Here is a 19,931-nt window from a genome sequence, read left to right on the forward strand (position 1 = left end):
TGGGCGTCTGTAGATCTTTGGGGTACTGGGAAAAGTGCAAATTCTGGATCCTTTACCAATATGGGATCTGTAACCCAAGGGAGCCATAGGAATGAAAAGGGTAGCAAGCTCAGAATATTCAGCACTGTGATTGGATATGAAGTTACAATGCTTTGGCTTTGGGCAGAAGAAATATCCTACAACCCAATGAACTCAAAAAAAAATCAGTAATAAATTTAGCATAACGAAGATAAATACTGAGATCGACAGTAAGTGTTAAGATGGCCCTGTAGAAAATGAAAAGAACAGCAGGCCTGCGGGGACACAGCAGTAGATCAGGCACAGCTGCCACAACTGCCTAAGAAGGGTGCATTTCATACTAAACTTGCCAACCACTGTAAGCTTTAATACCATTTCTCAGGGAATTCCAAACATTAATAAAGTATTGACTATAGTGAAACATTTATTGGGAGACACTGCAAACTAAAAGTAAATTTTGGAAAATGTTTTCACAGGTTGTTAATGGTAATAAGATTTTTGAAGATGAAAAAAAAAGATGCAACAACTTGATTTAATTATAGCATGTCAGAGAACAAGATAACAGCGAGTGAGGTGTCCCCAGGGCCTGAGAACGCTGGGCATCACTGGGCATGTGCATTATGGGGAAGGGAAATCAGCACATATGGAAAGAGAAAGCGTGATTTAGACGACTGCATTAGAACCTGTCGGAATTCAGCAAAGCATATGTGGGCTTTGATTGTGACAGTGGAAAGGGTATGCTAAGCAGTCCCTCCTTACATTCCATCATCTGCTTAACTTGTGGAATTTAAGCAAGGATAAACAGCTTCCTGAATATGGTAAAAAAAAAAAAAATTCTATAAGTTTTGAGATCTTTAAAATTTCCTCATATCTAAACTCAATGTGAAGTTTCAAGACTAAGGGTTCCAGGTTTAGAGCCATCATTTTCTCTAGTCTGCCCCTGAAGTAGAATCAAACCAAGAAGGCTGCTTAGGAATCATGGAGAAGCAAAAGAATTTATCATTAACTTACAAGCTGCTGATTCAGGCATGTTATTTCCCTTTTATCAGATGAAGAGGCAGGGCAGCCTAGTCTGCTTAGGTCATGCATTCCCTTGGCTTCAGGAAGGGTGGGGAGAGCAGATGTGGGTTTTTAATTCTCTTTTATTGTAGATGTAACACATAATGCAGAAAGGAATATAAAGCTAGTGATTATTATAAAGCCAGTAGCCACTTGACACCCATGTCAAGAAATAGCAACTTAGAAGGCCCTACTGTGCCCTAATTCAATCACCAGCTTCTCTCTTTCCTCTAAAAAAACAGCCATCTTTCCTATTAATAAAATCATGTATTTTGCTATTCTCTACCTTCTAAGCATGTCTCCCAGAACATTACATTTAGATTTGGCCATTTTGAAAATGTATATAAATTGACTCATACGTCATGTATGCTTTGTGTCTGGCTTCCTTAGAGTATTAGTAATCCTGACATTAACCCACATTGTCAGGTGAACACGCTGTATTGAAAGTCTCTGTTCCTCATTTGTGACTGTCATAAAAAGATCAACAAAGATGCCAACTCTGTGGTTTCTAGTGGCAACTTAGATCTGATCAGCTGTCTTCCAAAGATGTTGAGCACAGTTGGCCCACCATATCCATGAGTTCCACATCCATAGAGTCAACCAGCTACAGATCAAAAATGTTTAAAAAAATGTTATGTTGTTTCTGACATGTGCTATGCAGTTAGGCCTATGGTAGTTGCATCTCTACCGAACACCACAGACTTTTTCTGGTCATTATTCCCTAAATAATACAGTATCACAACTATTTACAAGGCATTTACATTATATTAGGTATAAGTAAAGTAGATCTGATTTAAAGCATGTGGGACGATGCGTGTAGGTTATATGCATGTACTGTGCCATTTTATATAAGGGACTTGAATAGCTGAGGATTTGGGTATTTGAGGGGGTTCTGTAACCAATCTCCTATGGATACCAAGAGATGACTATATATGACAATCTAAAAGAGTTTATCAGGAAAAGTCAAAAATGCAAACAAAAATAGGAAAAAGTATAAAGAGCTCATTCAAAAGACCATAGGCAGAATAGAAATTGGGGTGTCAGAAAGAGCTCAGACAAAGAACTTGAGAGTAATTGGGCAGCAGGTGTGCTGTGTGTAGGAATTTTAAGCTGATATAAACAGCTAAAGATAAAGGAGACTAGAGAGGTTGGGGTTATCGTACTAGAGCTATGAAACTTTGGGCACTGTAAGTGAACTTAGATTCCAAATAAGGAGCAGAATTGCTCCCATTATAGGCTCAGCCCATTGGCATATAGACATAGAAGTTGAAAAGTTGTCATCTACGGCATTTATGGCATTTATATTCCTCACAAAGTCAGTGGTATGGATCGATCACCATAAGGTAAATCCAGAGGAATATGGGAACAATAAATTACCTGGACCAAAGAAAAAGAAACTCGAGGAAACAGGGAAATAGAGACAGTCTGGGTGTCACTTCCTCCTGTCTCTACCTTAGCACTATAGCCTCCCACGCCCACAACCACAGCACACCTTGATTAGCACAACAGGCTGGCACAGTGTAGACTCTGTAACCAAAAGGTTTGATTTCAAATTCTGCCTCTGCCACTTGCTGGCCTCGTGACCTTGACCCTAGATTTCCCATTGGTAAAACGTGGATAGTAATGTTTGCTTATCTCATAGGGACTTAGAGGAATTTCATAATTAATTCATACAAAGCAGTTAAAGCATTGCCTGATGTATAGGAAGTGCTCAATAAATATTATTATGATCAGTGTCAAAGGGATCAGGGTCATCTAAATTATTCCTTGAAAATGTCTGTCCAGTGTATTCTGGCCAAAACTATCAATAGTCTATTAGACATCTTCAAGAAGATAATTAAAAACAATAAGATATTCTTCCCCTACCTTTAGGGAAAGGTATCCTCTATCTGGGCCTGAAGTGCTGTGCTCAATTCTAGTTGATTTACATCTACTTGAGTGGAGAGAATGGTAACCTAAATACATTAAGCATGGGGGAAATTGTGATCAAATCAATAACACTGTCAATAGAATGAACAGGATGAAGCATTGTTTTTATAAATTTTAAATTTTTTTGGATGACATGACAGTTCTTGAAACCTGAAGGAGGAACACCGGAGGCAAAGAGTACCACTGGACACCACAGGATTTCACTAACTCCCAAAATGGTGCTTGTTGGAAACAGTCACTACATAATTACAGGTGTAACATCACTTTATCTCCAACTCTTTCTCCTCTTAAGTTCTCTTTTTCAAGTGTCTACATCCCTTTTGTTCATTTTCAAATAATTAAGCAATTAAGTCTTGCGTTGTTACCATCAATGTCAGAATGGATGACATCCACAAACTTGGCATCAGTGTAATGCAATCTGCCATTTGATGGTTTTCCAGAGAATTTTGGCCCAGCAGGGTCAAGTCCTGAAATTCAAGAAAGAAACTATCAATCTATCAGTTATGTCCTACTGTAGTGTTCATTAAACCATACACTTGCACTATTATTACATCATAAACATAAGCCTGTACAGTTTTAGCTTAAACTTGTCTAAAAACAACTTTAAAGATAAATAAAACTGGGTGAATATCAAGTATCTTTGCTATTTTAATAATACTTTTTACCAGTCTTCAGAGTTTATCAACAATACAGTATTAAGTCACACTAGAGATGCTTCAACAAAATATTGTAGTTTTTTTAGCAATTTTATTTAAGAAATAATTATAAAAAATGGTAGAACTTTAATAATAAGTAACTACTACTACTTTTGGGGGGGGGGATTAATACCATCCCGTCCTATCTTGAACCTGTGCCTTACTTGTTCATACTGGATCTATCTATAGGTCTAAAATAATTTGTAAGCATTAGATGCAATTTGGGCTATGGGATAAAACATATTTATTACTGTTTTATATTTAAATAAACATTTATTTATCATTCACTTCTCACAAAAGTTTACCGCACACATAAGAAAAAAATATATTAAAAATTCCATGAAATATGAATATATTTCTGATGCATTTGAAATTCTAGGCTCATGATTCTGGAGAGTGTCAAAAGAGGAGAGAGGAGATAAAAGTCAACATCTTGAGAAGATCTATGAAATGGAAGACACAATCATCTTAAAAATATATTTTAGTTAGTAAAATATAAGGTTGTTTACCTCAGACCCTTCTGTTATTCTTGTTTATTTTGCTACTTACTGAATGAGGCAGAAACTTCTCTCTTCCTATAGATTATTCTGATGGAGAAGCACAACATTTTCTGACCTTGTAAACTTTCATAATTGCTTGGCATGTGGAGCCTTTCAAACTGGTCTAATATGTGAGTAAACACACCTTAAAATAAAATAGGATTTCCACCAGTTGAAACTGAGCTAGCATGGTGACTGAATAAGAAAGCGCCTTGGGTGCCAGAGACCTTTGTGCAAATCCTGGCTTAGCTGCGCTAACTTTTTAACCCTGTCACATTCATTCGATTAACCTCAGTTTTCACATCTGTATAGTGAGAATGATATTAGAACTGATCAGAGTATGGAAAGTATACTAAAGGCCTGTAAACATCCTAACAATCTGTACAAGTTATCCACATCTCCCCCGCCCCCCCCTTTGCTTAATTAACTTCACTAAGAACTCTATTACCTTTTATGTACACTTGAAATTATTACAAATATTCTATGGACATCAATCTCCATAATTTTTAAAAAGCTAAATTGGTTGGGGAAGCATAGTACATACTAGTTCTAAAACCACCTTTATTCCAGCGGCAGGTAGCTACTAGAATTATTGGAGGTGGTCACTTTGTAAATCATATAGCTGCCTGGCCACTATGGTGTACACCCGTGAACAACATTGAATGTCAGCCTCTCACTAAAGAGGTGGAAGCACACTTGCTGTGTCCAGCTAAGCCACTTCTGCCACTGTCCCCAGAAAACTAAAACATGCTGCTAGAAGATGGTGAGCAGAGAGAAAGACCTGTGGTCCAATTTGGGTTCTCTCACTAAAGAGACTGCACCTGGGAGCTAGCAAGGCCATGATGGGCTGCTGTGCTGTGTGGTTGTGGTCTGGAGAACTGAAGGGAGCACCATTTCCATATATCCTCAGAGATGTACAGGGTTCAACCTGTGCAGCCATGCTCTGTGGCCTTATAGCCAACTCACCCCTACCATAAATGGAAGCCTTCCACTACAAAGAAAATGTATAATTCTAAAAAAAAAAAAAAAATCACTAGCATTATTTGGTTACCAAATGGGTGAAGTAACTTTGTTAAGGAAATATGAGAGGTACTGGGATCCGGAATCCCTTAAGCTTGAATACCAACTCCTAGTTCTCCTGTCCTTCCAGTAAAATGTTTAAAGGAACTGAAATACATCAAAGTTTGTGGAAATTAAACACAGTTCACTTTAATATTTTTAGCTAATACATGAAAAAAGTTTTATATTTATGGACCAAATTTTTCTCTAGGTTGTTATAATTCCTTCAAATTCTCATGGGGCTGCAGAAGTTGATCTGATTCTTTTCAGTTCTCTAAGGGTAACCTAAGCTCAGTTAAGAACCAAACAAGACTTTAAAGTCTAACTAAAATGAAGACTAGAATTTGAATATAATTTAGAAAAAATAAATATCTGTGCATCATTTTTATGGCTTAATTATATCTATTAAATTTTAAATAAAGTAACTTCTGGTGCTTAAAAGTATGCTGACACATTAATTTTACCAAAACTATTTTACCTGTTATCCTTCCAAGTTGACCTTGAAATATCTTTCCAACAAATCCACTAATATGAGCCCCTAAGCTCATACCTATGAAATGAAAATTAGCAAGAGACGCTCCATGCATCTGCAATTGAAAATGCAGTGTTACAATTTTCATTTCAGACAATCACAAATTTTGCCTTTTGCGTCAGTAGTTTAAAGTTTGTTTGTTTTTTTCTAGTTTAACCCATTTCTGGGAGCTAGGGAGTAAGATTTTATACTTTCAAGACAACTATACCTTTGTTCAACTTCTTCCATAAAATACGTGATTTTTCTCTATACATTTTTAACAATCACATTACATTTTTATTAAAAAAAAATTAAAACCTCTGTCATCTATTATCTAGATTAATATATGCAAAATAACACATTTAATTAATAAAGCATTTTATAACACTAATAATTAAACATTGTTGGATATTTACTTTGTACCAGCTACCTTGACAAGTGCTTCATAAATCTCATATTCAATATTCACAATAGTTCTGTGAGTTACTTACTTTTATCCTATTGCCTAAAACTGTTCCTGGAACATTTGAAATGCTGAGTAAATATCATCTGATCATAAGTTGCCCAAAGCCTCACACACTTATTACTATAAGGGAAAAAGATGGACTTCAAGTCCAGGTCTGTTTAACTCCAAAATATATACTAATAAGATTGTGTCAAAAATTCTTGGAAGACTGAACAGTGTGAATCATCCTCCTCATTTCAGAGATGATAAAATGAGACCCATGGATTTTAAAGGATTTCCCCAGATCACAAGCTGGAGAGTGACGAAATCTGATCTTTCAAACCCAAATTTTAAACACCTTTCCAAGTTCCAGGCACCCCTCCCTGGTGGGGGATGGGGCAAATTAGGGGTTTAAATGAGGGAGAATTTCTTCCCCCATGCTCTCAAGGAGCAAGTCAGGGTCCACTTTGCACAGTGACATGACACATCCGATGGCTTGTGAAAGATGTGAAGCATTTACTTCTAATGAGAAACGAGACTCAAGCTTTCGAAGCTCAAGGTGATAATTTTCTTCAAAATTTTCAGAGCAGTGCCTAGAGACCTGGGGGAGTATCACTTTCAAGTTTAATGCTACTGATCTTTTCATCTCTTCTCCTTAATGTGCAGCCTTTGCACGCAAAGCCACTCTTAGAAATGTAGCTACTGCTACAACTCTTCCTAGATTTTCTATTTCACATCACATTTCCCATACTTTGAGGTACATGTTCATTAGTGAGAGACCCCTGCTGTAAGGAAAAATCAATTATGCGAAGCACAGACCACCCGTGACAGCAGGCGTGTCAGTTACCTTCTCTGTCTCTCTAGAGGGATCGTTCGGTTTTGTCCAAATTTGAGTATGTAAAAATAACTAGGATAGGTGATTTTAGTCAATGATTTTGTTTAATACTTAAATATTGTAATAAAATTTTGTTGTTCCAAATGTATAGCTAGGGAAATGAGGCAGAGAGGTTAAGCAATTGCTCAAAGTCATGCAGATGATGGGATGGATTTGGTCTTTGAAACCCTCCAGTCTGACTCCTAACCACTACATGTAACTAATTCTTGGATGTGTCATCTTGCGTAGCTTACTTCTGCCAACCTTGGAGGCAGGTCTCAGCTTCATTCATATTTGTAGAGCATTTAGGTCCAGGGTTGGGATGGGTGAAATTAATTCAGGACAGTTTTAGGTCATCTTTCTTTACCAGATCAACCCGTATGGTTGCTCTAGAGAGAGGTGGTGGTGATGGGCACTCGAGAGAAGGAAGGGTGATATCTTATTTGAGGGATATTCAGGGCCTTGAAACCTGCATTTGAATTGTATTGTGCTTAACTTCCAAGTCTCTGCTGAAATGATTTTCAAGTTGTTGTTCTCTCATTTTTACCAATTCACACCTGATTTACTACAAACATATTAACCACACCTTAGAAAAAAATATCTAAAGCATCTAATGATTATATAGTTTATTCCCTATGTCCACATAGAATCACTACTTTATCCTGAAATCTGTATAAATAGAGTTAAAAACTTAAAATCTTAAAAATATTAAGATGAAACACAATAACTTGGTCTTTGGTAATTTTTAAAAAGTAAGATAGGTCATGTCTAAGTATAAAATTATCCATTTACACAAACAAAAACAAAAATGATAGCTGCATACATTAGCATATCAAAGCAGCAATTCCGAATGTTTATGAGAAAAAGGCATTCCTCATTAAAAGTGTGAAAAACATTATTTTATTAACACTGTAGTCTTGCACAACACACTGAAGGTTGCATAACATATATGATACATAACATTCTAGACTTACCAGCAGCTTCCGAATGCACTCACTCAAGTACACGGCGACTTTCCAGGTGTTTTTAACTGCTCGGTCATAAATCAAAGTTGTAGCGCCCCGGTTCCAGTCTACTACAACTATATTTATATCCTCGTGTTTCAACAAACTCCGTAGGAAGCCCTGAAGCCATGCTGGGATGGAGCCCAGTGGCCTGTACCCGTGAATGAGCCAGACTGTTTTCCTACTTGTGTTGAAGTTGACATTAAGTGAGTTATTCCGTTCCAGCAGTGGCTCGGGACAGTTTAGGTTGTTCCTTGTGTACATTATCAGAAATATCTCTATTTGGGGATTAAACAAATCTTTGAAGGAATCCTTTATGCTTAGCTGAGAGAACTTAAGGCATGGTCTTTTATTCTCTGAAATGAAAACACAATTCAGTCAAGCTGAGTACTGAGATGGTATTTGATCCCATTCCCGTTGCTCTTGCAAAAAATAGAATTGAACTCGAAGGGTGGGGAAGATTTACTTTCATCAGCACTTCAACATAATTTACTAAGCAACTACAGTATTGATTTGTTGCGGTTCATAAGGACTCAAAATGGAAAGAATCTACATGTCAATCAAGAGGAATATGGATAAACACATTGCAGTGTATCTCTATAACCTAATACTCCCCAGCCTGTGTATGCAAAGCTTTGGTGAGACTGATAGCATTCACAGAACACAGATTTAAAACTTCTGTAATGAACACTATACACTAGCCAAATGGTGAAAAATGAATAAACTAGGGAAATATTTTCAATAAAAGGTAGGAAAGGAATTAATACCTTACATATAAGAAACTTGGAATGAAAACAAATAGCCCAATTGAACACAAAGTGAAGGACATAAATATACTTTGCAAAATAAAATATTGCTCATAAATGAATTAAAAGGTACCTGATCTTCTTAAAAATCAAATAAAGATTAAACAACATTACCATGTCATTTTACCATTAAACACATTGACCATCAACACCAATGTATCACAAAATTTTTAATAGTGCACATTTGGAAATCAACTATATATATCGCAACGAGAAACTAGAAAAATAAATTGTGGTGTATCCATAAGATAAGGACTATGTGCAGCAATTAATATATCTATACAGTCCATATATACATAGTTATAATTTTATCAATAGTATATGATACTTATGCAGTATACTATAAACACAGATACGCATTTGTACACATACACATATTTATTGTAATGGGACTGGTAGGAAACAAAACAATTACTTTATTTTTATTTGTAATGATGGTGATAATAATGCAGATTTTTTTTGTATTTTTGTTTCCTGTTTTCTGTATTTTAATATTTTCTGAATGCTCTAGATCTAAACCATTTATTAATTGTATGATGAGGAAAAAATGGCTTAAATTACTTCAGGTAATTAAAAATGATACCAGCCCTGGCCAGTTTGGCTCAGCAGTTAGAGCATTGATTGAAGAGTCCCAGGTTTGATTCGGGCCAAGGGCATGTACCTCAGTTGCAGGCTCCATCCCCGGCCAGGGTTGGGGAGAGTGCGGGAGGCAATCAATTGATGTGTCTCTCACATCAATGTTTCTCTCTCTCCCTTTCCCTTCCACTCTCTCTGAAAAGCAATGGAAACAATGTCTTTGGGTGAGGATTGAAATAAATAAATAAAATAAGATAAAAATAACAGCAAAAAAATAATGTTATTAGCAAAAAGACAAATATATCTAGAACAAAAGGTACTGATTTTTAAAATCCTGTTTGAAAAATTAACAAATTGAGGGTCTGGACACTAGTCTAAATAACTGTATTGTGATTAGAAACTCAGTAGCAGGAATAAAATATTGCATTTCATTGCCAAGTACGTAAGAAGATAATGACTCTAGCAATATTTCAACACAGAGGTACACTGAGAAAGAATTCTAAAAATCTTCTTAGGTTTCAAATTATAGAGGCCGTAAAACTGTTAGAAACATCAAAGACATATGGTGATGCTAGGAACAATAATCCTAATTGTTCTGCTGCATCTCTGAAATATATTTCCATTATAGTGACAGTGACTGTGAAGTGAAGGACAAGGAGACCACATGGACAGAGTCCAGAGCTATGGGCAGTGTCCTGGGTATGGGGGCTGTGGCCCCAGAGCCTCGAGTAACTCCGAACAAATTCTTTTTCTTCTCATCTCTGAGCCTTGGTTTCTTTAAATAACTCAGTGTTCTAACTTTCTTTGATTTCCAACCCATTCTCAGAGATGATAACCTTCAGAGCAAGTTAGCCTGCCTTGCAACTTTCGGCATTGACCAAATCAATAACAGAGAGGCCTCAAAACCCGACTATAAAAAGCGACCAACCCTAACACATTCTGGAAAGATTGAACCCTTCTTTCTCTGATGATCCTCTAACACCCCACACTCATCTCAAAAAGCTGCATGAAAACCTCCTTCCTTCTCTTTCCCCATTTCTGAAAACAGAATGTATTTGCCAACAGCAATAACAATCAGCAATAATAATGGTGTATGATCATTAGCAGTGGTTCCATATTAGGAACTGTGCTGCTTTATGTTTGCTATCCTTTTCCTCATTTTATATATGAAGCAAGTGAAGTTTAATGAGATTAAATGACCTGTCCAAGGTCACACAATTAGAAGCAAGAGGACATTTCTGGGTGAAATCTGAAAATCATGGGCATATGTATGGCACATATTTTTATGTAAACAGTTGAACAACATAAATGAGACTATGAGAAGTTCACTAGTTGTTTATTCATGTGTAGTGAAAATGAAGACCTTTGTGGGCCAGCGGAATTCCAGGTACAAGCTATCGACCAACTTGATGCTACAAACACAGAGGTTTGTGTGGCCATAAAGCCAGTTAGGATGCAAATTGTAGGTAGAACTTTAAAATCTCTGAAGGCTAGTGGCAGAAAACAAAAATAGATGTAAAAGTATCTTTTTCTGGTTCTGAGGCAATCAAAGTGCATTTAGAAAATATACAATTATTTAACATGTCCTAAGAAATCAAGACACACAATCAGTAACTAACTCAACAGGGCAAATGTTTGGAGAGCTGTTGAAAATGAAGCTGAATACATAAGCAAAATAAAGTAGGTGTCTGATAAGTCTTCAGAGCAAGAATTCCTAAGCATAGGTTTAAAAATGAGTATAAAAAAATGCCTGGGAATGTTATTCAAAATGTAGCTTCCTGAGGCCATCTCCAGAGATTCATCTGCATTTTTAACTTCGTAGCCCAGGAGATTCAAACACAGATGGTCCATAGGCCACACATGGTAAAGGCTTACACCTGGGAATCATCTGAGAAAATGAACATGGAAGAAAACACAGTGGATTGTTCTAACTAATTGATGCTGCTTTATAATTGACCAAATCACACATTTATATTATCTCCTTGGAACTGCACATTTTATTTCCATTTAAAAATAAGAAAACTGGGGTTCAGGGAGGTTAAGTGATTTGGCCTGGGATAACAAGCCACGAGAACTTGAGTCCCATGTTCTTTCACATTTTCCGGGAACTTGGTACAATAAATTAATAAATTTAATAAGAATAAATTAATGTTGCTGTGGCACCTGATTAGAGTAAATAGATTGAAATAAATTACTAGTCATATCAGAAATAGTTTTATATAATTTAGAGAAAAATAATGATGAATTTGTTGAGGACAAAGAGCCCCAAATTCCATGGGTTTTGAAAAGATCATTGCTCTACAAACAGCCTGGTTAGTAAGGTTCTACAAATTTCTATACTCTTGCCACTTAAAGTGTGTTTCGCATACCCATGCGCATTACCTGGGAGTGTATTACAGTTCCAGAATCTTGAGTTTCACCTCCAGCCAATGGATAAGCAACTCCATTTTAATTAAGATTCTAGGTGTCCTATATCACATACTGTCTTGTTAAGTTCTACCATCTTAGAAAAATGACTCCATTTTTCTGAATTTCACTTTCTTCAACAGTGAAATGAGAATGAATTAATCTATCTCTTCCAGCTTACTGCAACACAAGAGTTGGCTAACTGCCTTATAGGCCAAATCTGGCTGGTAGGCTAAGAATGGTTTTTACATTTTCAAATAGTTGAAAAAATTAAAATAATATTTTGTAACATGTAAAAAATATAATAAATTCAGGCCTAAAATATTTACTATCTGGCCCTTTACAGAAACGTTTGCTGACCCTTGCTATACTAATGATAGCAACCACAACTGCCATTTAAGCAGTTTGTATGAATCAGAAACAGTAATAAGAATATATATACATATGCATATAACTCGAATGTATATTCATACATATTTATATGGAGTTTGTTCAGCTATCTCTCCACTCCTCTTTTATTCTATTAAATTTTTCAAAAACATTTGACTATTTTTCAGAATGTATTTTTCTTTTTTGAAGGCAGATGTAATCATATAATGACTTTCATGTTAGAAGAGTTTGAGACATGACCTCCAAGAAGTATATATCAGAATCTCTAGGGGAGAAGGGAGGAACACGTGTAATTTGAATAAACATTCTCATATAAATAAATTACTGAAAATTCAACAAAATGTCCTAGGCATGTGGGAATTGGAGGAAAATGCCATTGGAGAACATACTCACCAATGATATATCTGATAAGAGGTTAATCTCCAAAATATATAAAGAACTTATACAACTCAACACCAGGAAGACAAACAATTCAATTGAAAATGGACAAAAGAGCTGAATAGACACTTCTCCAAAGAGGACATACAGATGGCCAAGAGACATATGAAAAGATGCTCAGTGTCACTAATCATCAGAGAGATGCAAATTAAAACCACAATGAGATAGCACCTCACATCTGCCAGAATGGCTCCATCAACAAATCAACAAGCAAGTGCTGGCCAGTTCACTCAGTGGTTAGAGCATCCGCCCATGGACTGAGGGGTCTCGAGTTTGATTGCCAGTCAACGGCACATACCTCAGAGGTAGGCTCTATCCCCAGCCTTGGTCTGGTCTGGGGCCATGTGGGAGGCAACCAATCCATGTGTCTCTCACACATCAATGTTTCTCTCTTTCTCTCTCTACCCCTCCTCCCTCCCTTCTACTCTCTCCAAAAATCCATTTAAAAAAAACCTTGGTGAGGATTTAAATAAATAAATCAACAAACAACAAGTGTTGGCTAGGATATAAGGAAAGGGGAACCCTCATGTACTGGTGGTGAGAATGCAGACTCGTGCAGACACTGTGGAAAGCAGTATGGAGTTTCCTCAAAAAACTAAAAATGTAACTGCCTCTTGACCCAGCTATCCCACTTCTAGGAATACACCTAAGAATCCTGAAACACCAATGAGAAAGAATATTTGCATCCCTATGTTGATTGCAGCATTATTTACAATAGCCAAGATCTGGAAGCAGCCCAAGGGCCCAGCAGTAGAGAAGTAGACTACAGGGCTGTGGTACATATATACCATGCAATATTACATGGCTGTAAAAAAGAAGGAATGCTTACCCTTTGCTATGGCATGGATGGACCTGGAGATTGTTATGTTAAGCAAAATAAGCCAGTCAGAAAAAGACAAATACTATATGATCTCACTTACATGTGGAATCTAGTGAACAAAATAAACTGACAAAGCAAAATACAAGCAGAGGCGTGGATGCATGGAACAGACTGACAGATGTCAAGGGGGAGGGGTTGGGGGGACTGGCTGAAAGGAGGTAAAGGGGTTAGCCAAAAACATATCTGCATTGCTCCTGGACGCAGTTTGGTGAAAGAGGGGAGTTATGGGGGGGGGGGGGGGGTGTTGCATGGAGGTAGGCTAAAGGGGGAGGAATGGGGGACATCTGTAATAGTGTCAACAAGAAAAATAAAAGAAAAAGAAAATTCGAGAAAGCATGAGTTTGCATGGGTTAAGAATGATTTTGAGACTCACTGAATTCTTTTATTTCCTTATTTCCTATTTACTGGTAATAACTAAAAGGTCTATTGTTCTATGTAGTCAATAGAGACAGAAGCATACTTAGAATTATATCTGAGTTTTTCCAATGGAAAATATAGGCAACTGCCTTAACTAGTAACAAAAACAAATAATCTCAGAAATTCAGCCATATAAATTTGGTGTATACACTGTGATATTAAAATGCTATAAATCATGGTATGACAAAGCTTAGGAGCCTAAACTTTAAATTTCTCTGACTTTCAAGTTAAAGTACTACTATTATACATTACAGAAACATAAAATGCCTATCAAGAAACTTCCAAATGAGTAAAACATAAATGATAAACTGTATATCAGAACCATTTAAATTCTGTACTTGAATTTTGGGAGTTCAGACACCCTAAGATGTGGCTCTGTGGTATTCAGATTGTTTGAGCTAAACACAATCAAGATCCTGTAGGCTCAAGGGAAACTTCTACCCCCTCCCATTAACTACCCAGAGGAGTTTGAATTAGGGGACTTGCCTATAATAAGAGATTGTCTAGAGATAACCTTTATTTTAAACCTATCTTCTAATTCCTGAACAGCTGATCTTATCACCTGGGGCCCAAGGTGCCTTACCTGATCCTTAGCTTAGAGCGTCATATATGCCGATTTCCCCCCTGCCTTTGACTCTCTCGAGCATGCAGGGTCCCCAGGCATACAGACGCATTAAACTTGGTTCTGTTCTCTCGTTCGTCCATCTCAGGCCTATTTGATTTTCAGACCAGCTGGAAGAAACTTGTGGGTGGAGGAGACTTTCTTCCTCCCCACAGAATAGAAAACTCAAACATTCCCCAAATTTATAATTAGCTCACATAGTTCATGGAAGAGAAACAACAAATATCTTGAATTTTTAGATTATATTTTTAAGGTTACTCAAGTATCCAGTCATGAAGTTTAAAGAAATCAAAACACAGACAAAAATCGGCTTAACAAGAAAGCTATTCATCATTAATTTTAAATTTGTTACTTTAAAGTAGAACAAGTAGTTCTACTTTATTGCCATAAAGTAATAAATATTATTAAAATTAGGAAACTTTATTACCATAAGCTACTAAACCAGGTGAAGAAAGTTCTGCTTTATTACCATAAATCAGTTTTGGTTTTGCTTTAGCACAATAGGACCAAAAAAAAGAAAAAGAAAAAGAAAGTTTGCTTTGCAATTGACAATATACCTGTATAAAAATTTTCCTCAAAAGTAGGATTATTTGAACAAATAAAACTGAAACAAAATGTTTATTATGTCAGAATTTTCAAATATTGAATTTACCAAAACACACATACACACATGTACACATTCTTCATAGTAACCCGTTGGATGGCATTTGTATCCATAATCATAGTGTATTTTTTCATATCATCAGCATTTTATATATCACAAAACAGACCATGCTGATTATTTTATACACAATTTTTAAAGATAATCCAAGTTATCGAGCTCTTACCAGATCTTGCCCAGCACATCAAACAGAGAAATACGAATACTCTCATTTGGAATCTGATGAAAGAAATTCTGATATTCAGCGAGGTTTCTCTTCAGTAGGACTGTCACAGTCTGGTAGCTTTTAATGTAAAAGATCCCTGACCTTTTGCTCCACCCTGTTTGTTGAAAAGGTGAGGTAGTTTGTTTTACCGAATTAGCCTGTGGTTGTGAGAAAGATTTTTAAGTCAAAGACTTTGTAATAAGTCACAAACATTCAACTACACAAGTTGAATTTAAGGGCAAGAAAAACTAATTATATCTGTCTTTACTCCTCCTGACCTCAGGATTTCAGAAGTGGTTAGGAGGAACATATCTGTTGAAAGCCTGGAGCAAATGTGATGTTAGCAAATGCTAGAAATGGAAAGAGTCAGAAAAAGTTGTGGTTTTATGTTAATTTTGATTATAAACTAAGTTGTCTTTATACACCATAAAATCAATAATGAAATCCATATCCATAAAACTGTCAAGTATAAATATGGTTTTTTCATTCTTGTCATTTTGCAACCCAAACTCAGGGGCTATTTTAAAACTCAAAATGCTAGCCTGCCTCTCAAGATCTACAATTGGAAAATGAAAAATATTTCTGTTTTTAGTATAACAAACATTTAAAAAAATTATTACAGGTTTTAGTTTCATGTTTACTTAATTTTCTCTTATTTTCCTTCCAGTAATGGGCTTCAGTAGGTAAGAAATATAGAGAATTGTTCTAAATGCATGCATTATAAGTTCAAAATTAAATTTGGTTTTGGAAATTTAAGTCTGTAAATTTCCAAAGATACTTTAAGAAGAGAAGTGTTTAATTTATATCATTGATCAACAGAAACCAGTCTGAGGTTTGGGGAGGTGTTTCAGAGGATTCACAAAGAGAATGAGTTATTCATTTAAAAATCATGAAAAATTTAATTGCTGCCCAGCCGGGCATGGCTCAGCGGTTGAGCGTCGACCTAGGATCCAGGCGATCGGGGTTCGATTCCCGGTCAGGGCACATGCCCGGGTTGTGGGCTCGATCAATGACTCTCTCATCATTGATGTTTCTATCTCTCTCTCCCTCTCCTTTCCTCTCTCTGAAATCAATAAAAAGATATATTAAAAAATTTTTTAAAAGAAAAAAAAAGAAAAATTTAATTGCTAATGAAGCTTCATCATTATTTTGTGAGACTTCCTTTTTAAAAGGGTGACACCATTAAATTTTTTTTACTGTTCACATTATTACAGGTGTTCCCCATTCCCCCCTCCTTTGCCCCTCTCTGCCCAAACCCCACCCTCCCTTCCCTCTGGTCCTGGTTGTGTGTGTCCATTAAAATTTGACTGAAGGCCACCAAATAACCTAGGTTATTCCACATTATTTAGTTGTGACAACTACATTTTTCTAACAGAGATAAATAGACATTTCAAAATTTGGGAAGAAAAATATATATCATATTTATACATGTTAAAAGAGATTTTTCTCAACCAGTTGATACTGAAATGAAAAGATGTGTTTCCTATTTAACATAAGTTTTCCTTTTGCTTTGTGCTTTTGATGTGACAGGGTAATATGAATCTTGCACAATATTTTCCAGATTGCATGTTATTTTAATTTTTATCATTCTAAAGAGCTCATATTGAAAATATAAACTTGGCATTTAAGACAGCATAATACATAGAAGTTTTAAAATATAAAATTACATTTTCATATTTTTTACTTACTGTCAATAGTGAGAAAGTCAGGATTATTAATGCCCATTGCATTAAATAGCAAAATATTGAGGAATGATTAATGTTACATAAAATGACTATAATTTAGAAAGATGATATTTATTTTTGTACTTATTTAGTTCTCCTTGGATATGAACAACGATTTTTAGAAGCTTATTATAAACATGCATACAATATAAACAAGACTGTAAGAGTGATAATGAAGATGAGGATGATTAAAAATTGATTGAACCCTATGTACAAAGAATGCTTTTAGGCACTTTCAGGAAATCATAATAGGTAATTGAGTAGTTGTTAAGATGGAGGAGTTATTGATCATCAGAATATATTTTGGCACTATCTTTTGTATAATTTAAGAATATGTGTCAAACTGTTTAATGATCTTACTCTCTGATTCAGCAATTAAACATCCAAGGTATTTTCCTACAGAAATACTTACTCATGTGCACAAAGATATCTAAGCAAAGATATCTATCCTAGCATTTTTTGTTGTTGTTCAAAATATTACAGATGCCCCTTTCCTCCCCATTGACCCCCTCCACCCCGCCGCACCCCCTCCCCAGTCCCTCACCACACCATTGCCTGTGTCCCTGGGTTATGCATATATGCATGTAAATTCTTTGGTTAATCTTTCCCCCTCCCCCCACGTCCCCCCCTCCAGCATTTTTATAATAGCCAAAAATAGAAACAATGTAAATGTCTAACAGTGAGGGATTAGTTTAATTATGCACATACTGTGGATTAAAATTAGTCATGTAGGTAAATCAATATTTATTTATGTAGAAGGTCTCCATTATATGGTTTTAGGGGAGAAACAGCAAGCTAAACAATATGTAAAGTTTATTTTCCTAAAATAGATTTTATGTGTATATGCATAGATCAAAGTTAGAAAGGTTTTCCTTTAAAATGTTTATCTCTGCATGATAAGCTTATTAATGATTTTCATTTTCTTATTTATTTCCTTAAACATTAAAAATATTTCTTTACAATAAATATCTAATACAAGTAAAACAAAAAAAAGTTATGTTTACTTGGGACAACATGGTTATTAAAATCAGAATAATGTCAAAATGAATATAAGAATAAAAGTGAAGACAAAAGTGAGGTCAGTTTAAAAAATGCATCTACTAGAGTCCCTTAATACTAATTTACCAAGTTTCTCCATTCATTCATTTTTTTCATTCATTTATGCAACTTTATTAAGCATCTGCTGATATCCAGGTATAACTTAGCTGTTAGACATACAGAGACATTCATTTATTCAAACTGTATTATTTCCACAATTTATGATACATTCACAGATGTGTACTATAATTACCTTATCGTTACTCTATAGTACTTCACAGTGAGAAGGACTTGAAAATGTATATCTAGGAAATTATGGGACCATACAGGTAGGGCATCCATCTAATCTGGAGCGCAGAGTTCGGGAAAACCTAGTTGGAGATGCTGCCTGGGCTGAATTACAAAAGAAAATAAGAGCCAACTGGACAAAGAATGGGAGAAAGGAGCTCTAATTTAGATATAAAATACATAAAAATATAAATTATATAAAATATACATAAATTTATATTTATTATATAAATATATTTTCTATGAACATATAGCTTTATATAGAATATATTATATATTCATAAACATTTTTATTTTTGATGTTGAAGACATCCTGATATGAATGAAAAAAGCAAATTTTTTATTGAGTGTTCCATGCATTTAACCCTTAAACCTTATAAGTGACCAACAGTCCAGTAAATGCTGAGAGTAAAGTGAATTCTTTTTCAGCTCCTGATAGGTTTGTGGCCATGCATAGTCATGAAATGAGTTAGGAAGTACAGTAAGCTTACATAGAAAAATGATATAGTGATATCAAATTTTGAACAAAGCTAACTACATGAGCTGACTTTCAGAGCTTATGTAAAATATTCTTAAAACTATAAACACTATAAACCTACGTACTGCCAGAGGAAAAGATGGATGTAATAGGAACTCCAAAATCATATACATTTGTAGATAAAGAATAATGCTAATTTCACTATAGCAAGATAATACAATCATTAATTACTTACGAATATTTAGCATTCAGTCATATATATGTGCTGCATATTTTACAATAAAACCTGAAGATGAGCAGTGTTTGCGGGGAGTTAAAGAGGAAATACGTTGGTCTGGATAAGATTTATGAGGTAAATTAATTTTTAAAAATCTATAGATCCAGGCATAATAGAAACTTGCAAGTATGCATTCATTCACTTGATCAACATATATTTGTTATACACTGACAACGCGCTAGTTTCCTTAACCCCTTTCTAGCCTATACAACAACATTAATGAGAGAGGAAAGAAAGAACAAATGAAGACAGGATTTATATCATGATATATATCAACTGAAGGTGACTAGTAAAGTTACACATTATTTGCTACTTATATGTTCAGAAAGTCTGTCTCTCCCATTAGGCTGTAAGCTTTAGGAAGGCAGGTCTTCATCTTACTTTTTTCCCCCAAGGATGGAAGACAGTGCCTGGCACATAACACTTAGAAAAATACTATTAAATTAAGTAATTATATTAGTCTGTTACCAGGGAGAGGATGAGGAGACCTCTGTTCTTGTCTTCTTGAGGGAAAGATTTCAATTAAGAGACAAAGTGTAGGAAAGCAAGCAAGAATTTATTTGCAGCATCAAAAATATACTTAGGGCAGCGA

The 19,931-nt window shown here is 35.5% G+C and overlaps 1 protein-coding gene across 1 annotated transcript in view; it reads right to left on the reverse strand.

The window, feature by feature from the left end:
- Positions 1-15,569, reverse strand: part of LIPI (lipase I) — a gene marked incomplete at its 3' end in the record, with an annotated part of 38,402 nt that extends 22,833 nt beyond the window's left edge. The window contains exons 1-4 of the mRNA XM_081137999.1: positions 15,496-15,569; positions 8,104-8,489; positions 5,778-5,886; positions 3,372-3,473 (exon numbers count right to left, since the gene is read on the reverse strand). Of these exons, the coding sequence (XP_080994125.1) occupies positions 3,372-3,473; positions 5,778-5,886; positions 8,104-8,489; positions 15,496-15,541 (643 nt within the window). The 5' untranslated portion in view covers positions 15,542-15,569. The remainder of the gene's footprint in view (positions 1-3,371; positions 3,474-5,777; positions 5,887-8,103; positions 8,490-15,495) is intronic.
- Positions 15,570-19,931: the final 4,362 nt, after the last annotated feature.

Source organism: Miniopterus schreibersii (assembly GCF_964146895.1).
Source record: "Miniopterus schreibersii genome assembly, chromosome: 5".
Taxonomy (NCBI): domain Eukaryota; kingdom Metazoa; phylum Chordata; class Mammalia; order Chiroptera; family Miniopteridae; genus Miniopterus; species Miniopterus schreibersii.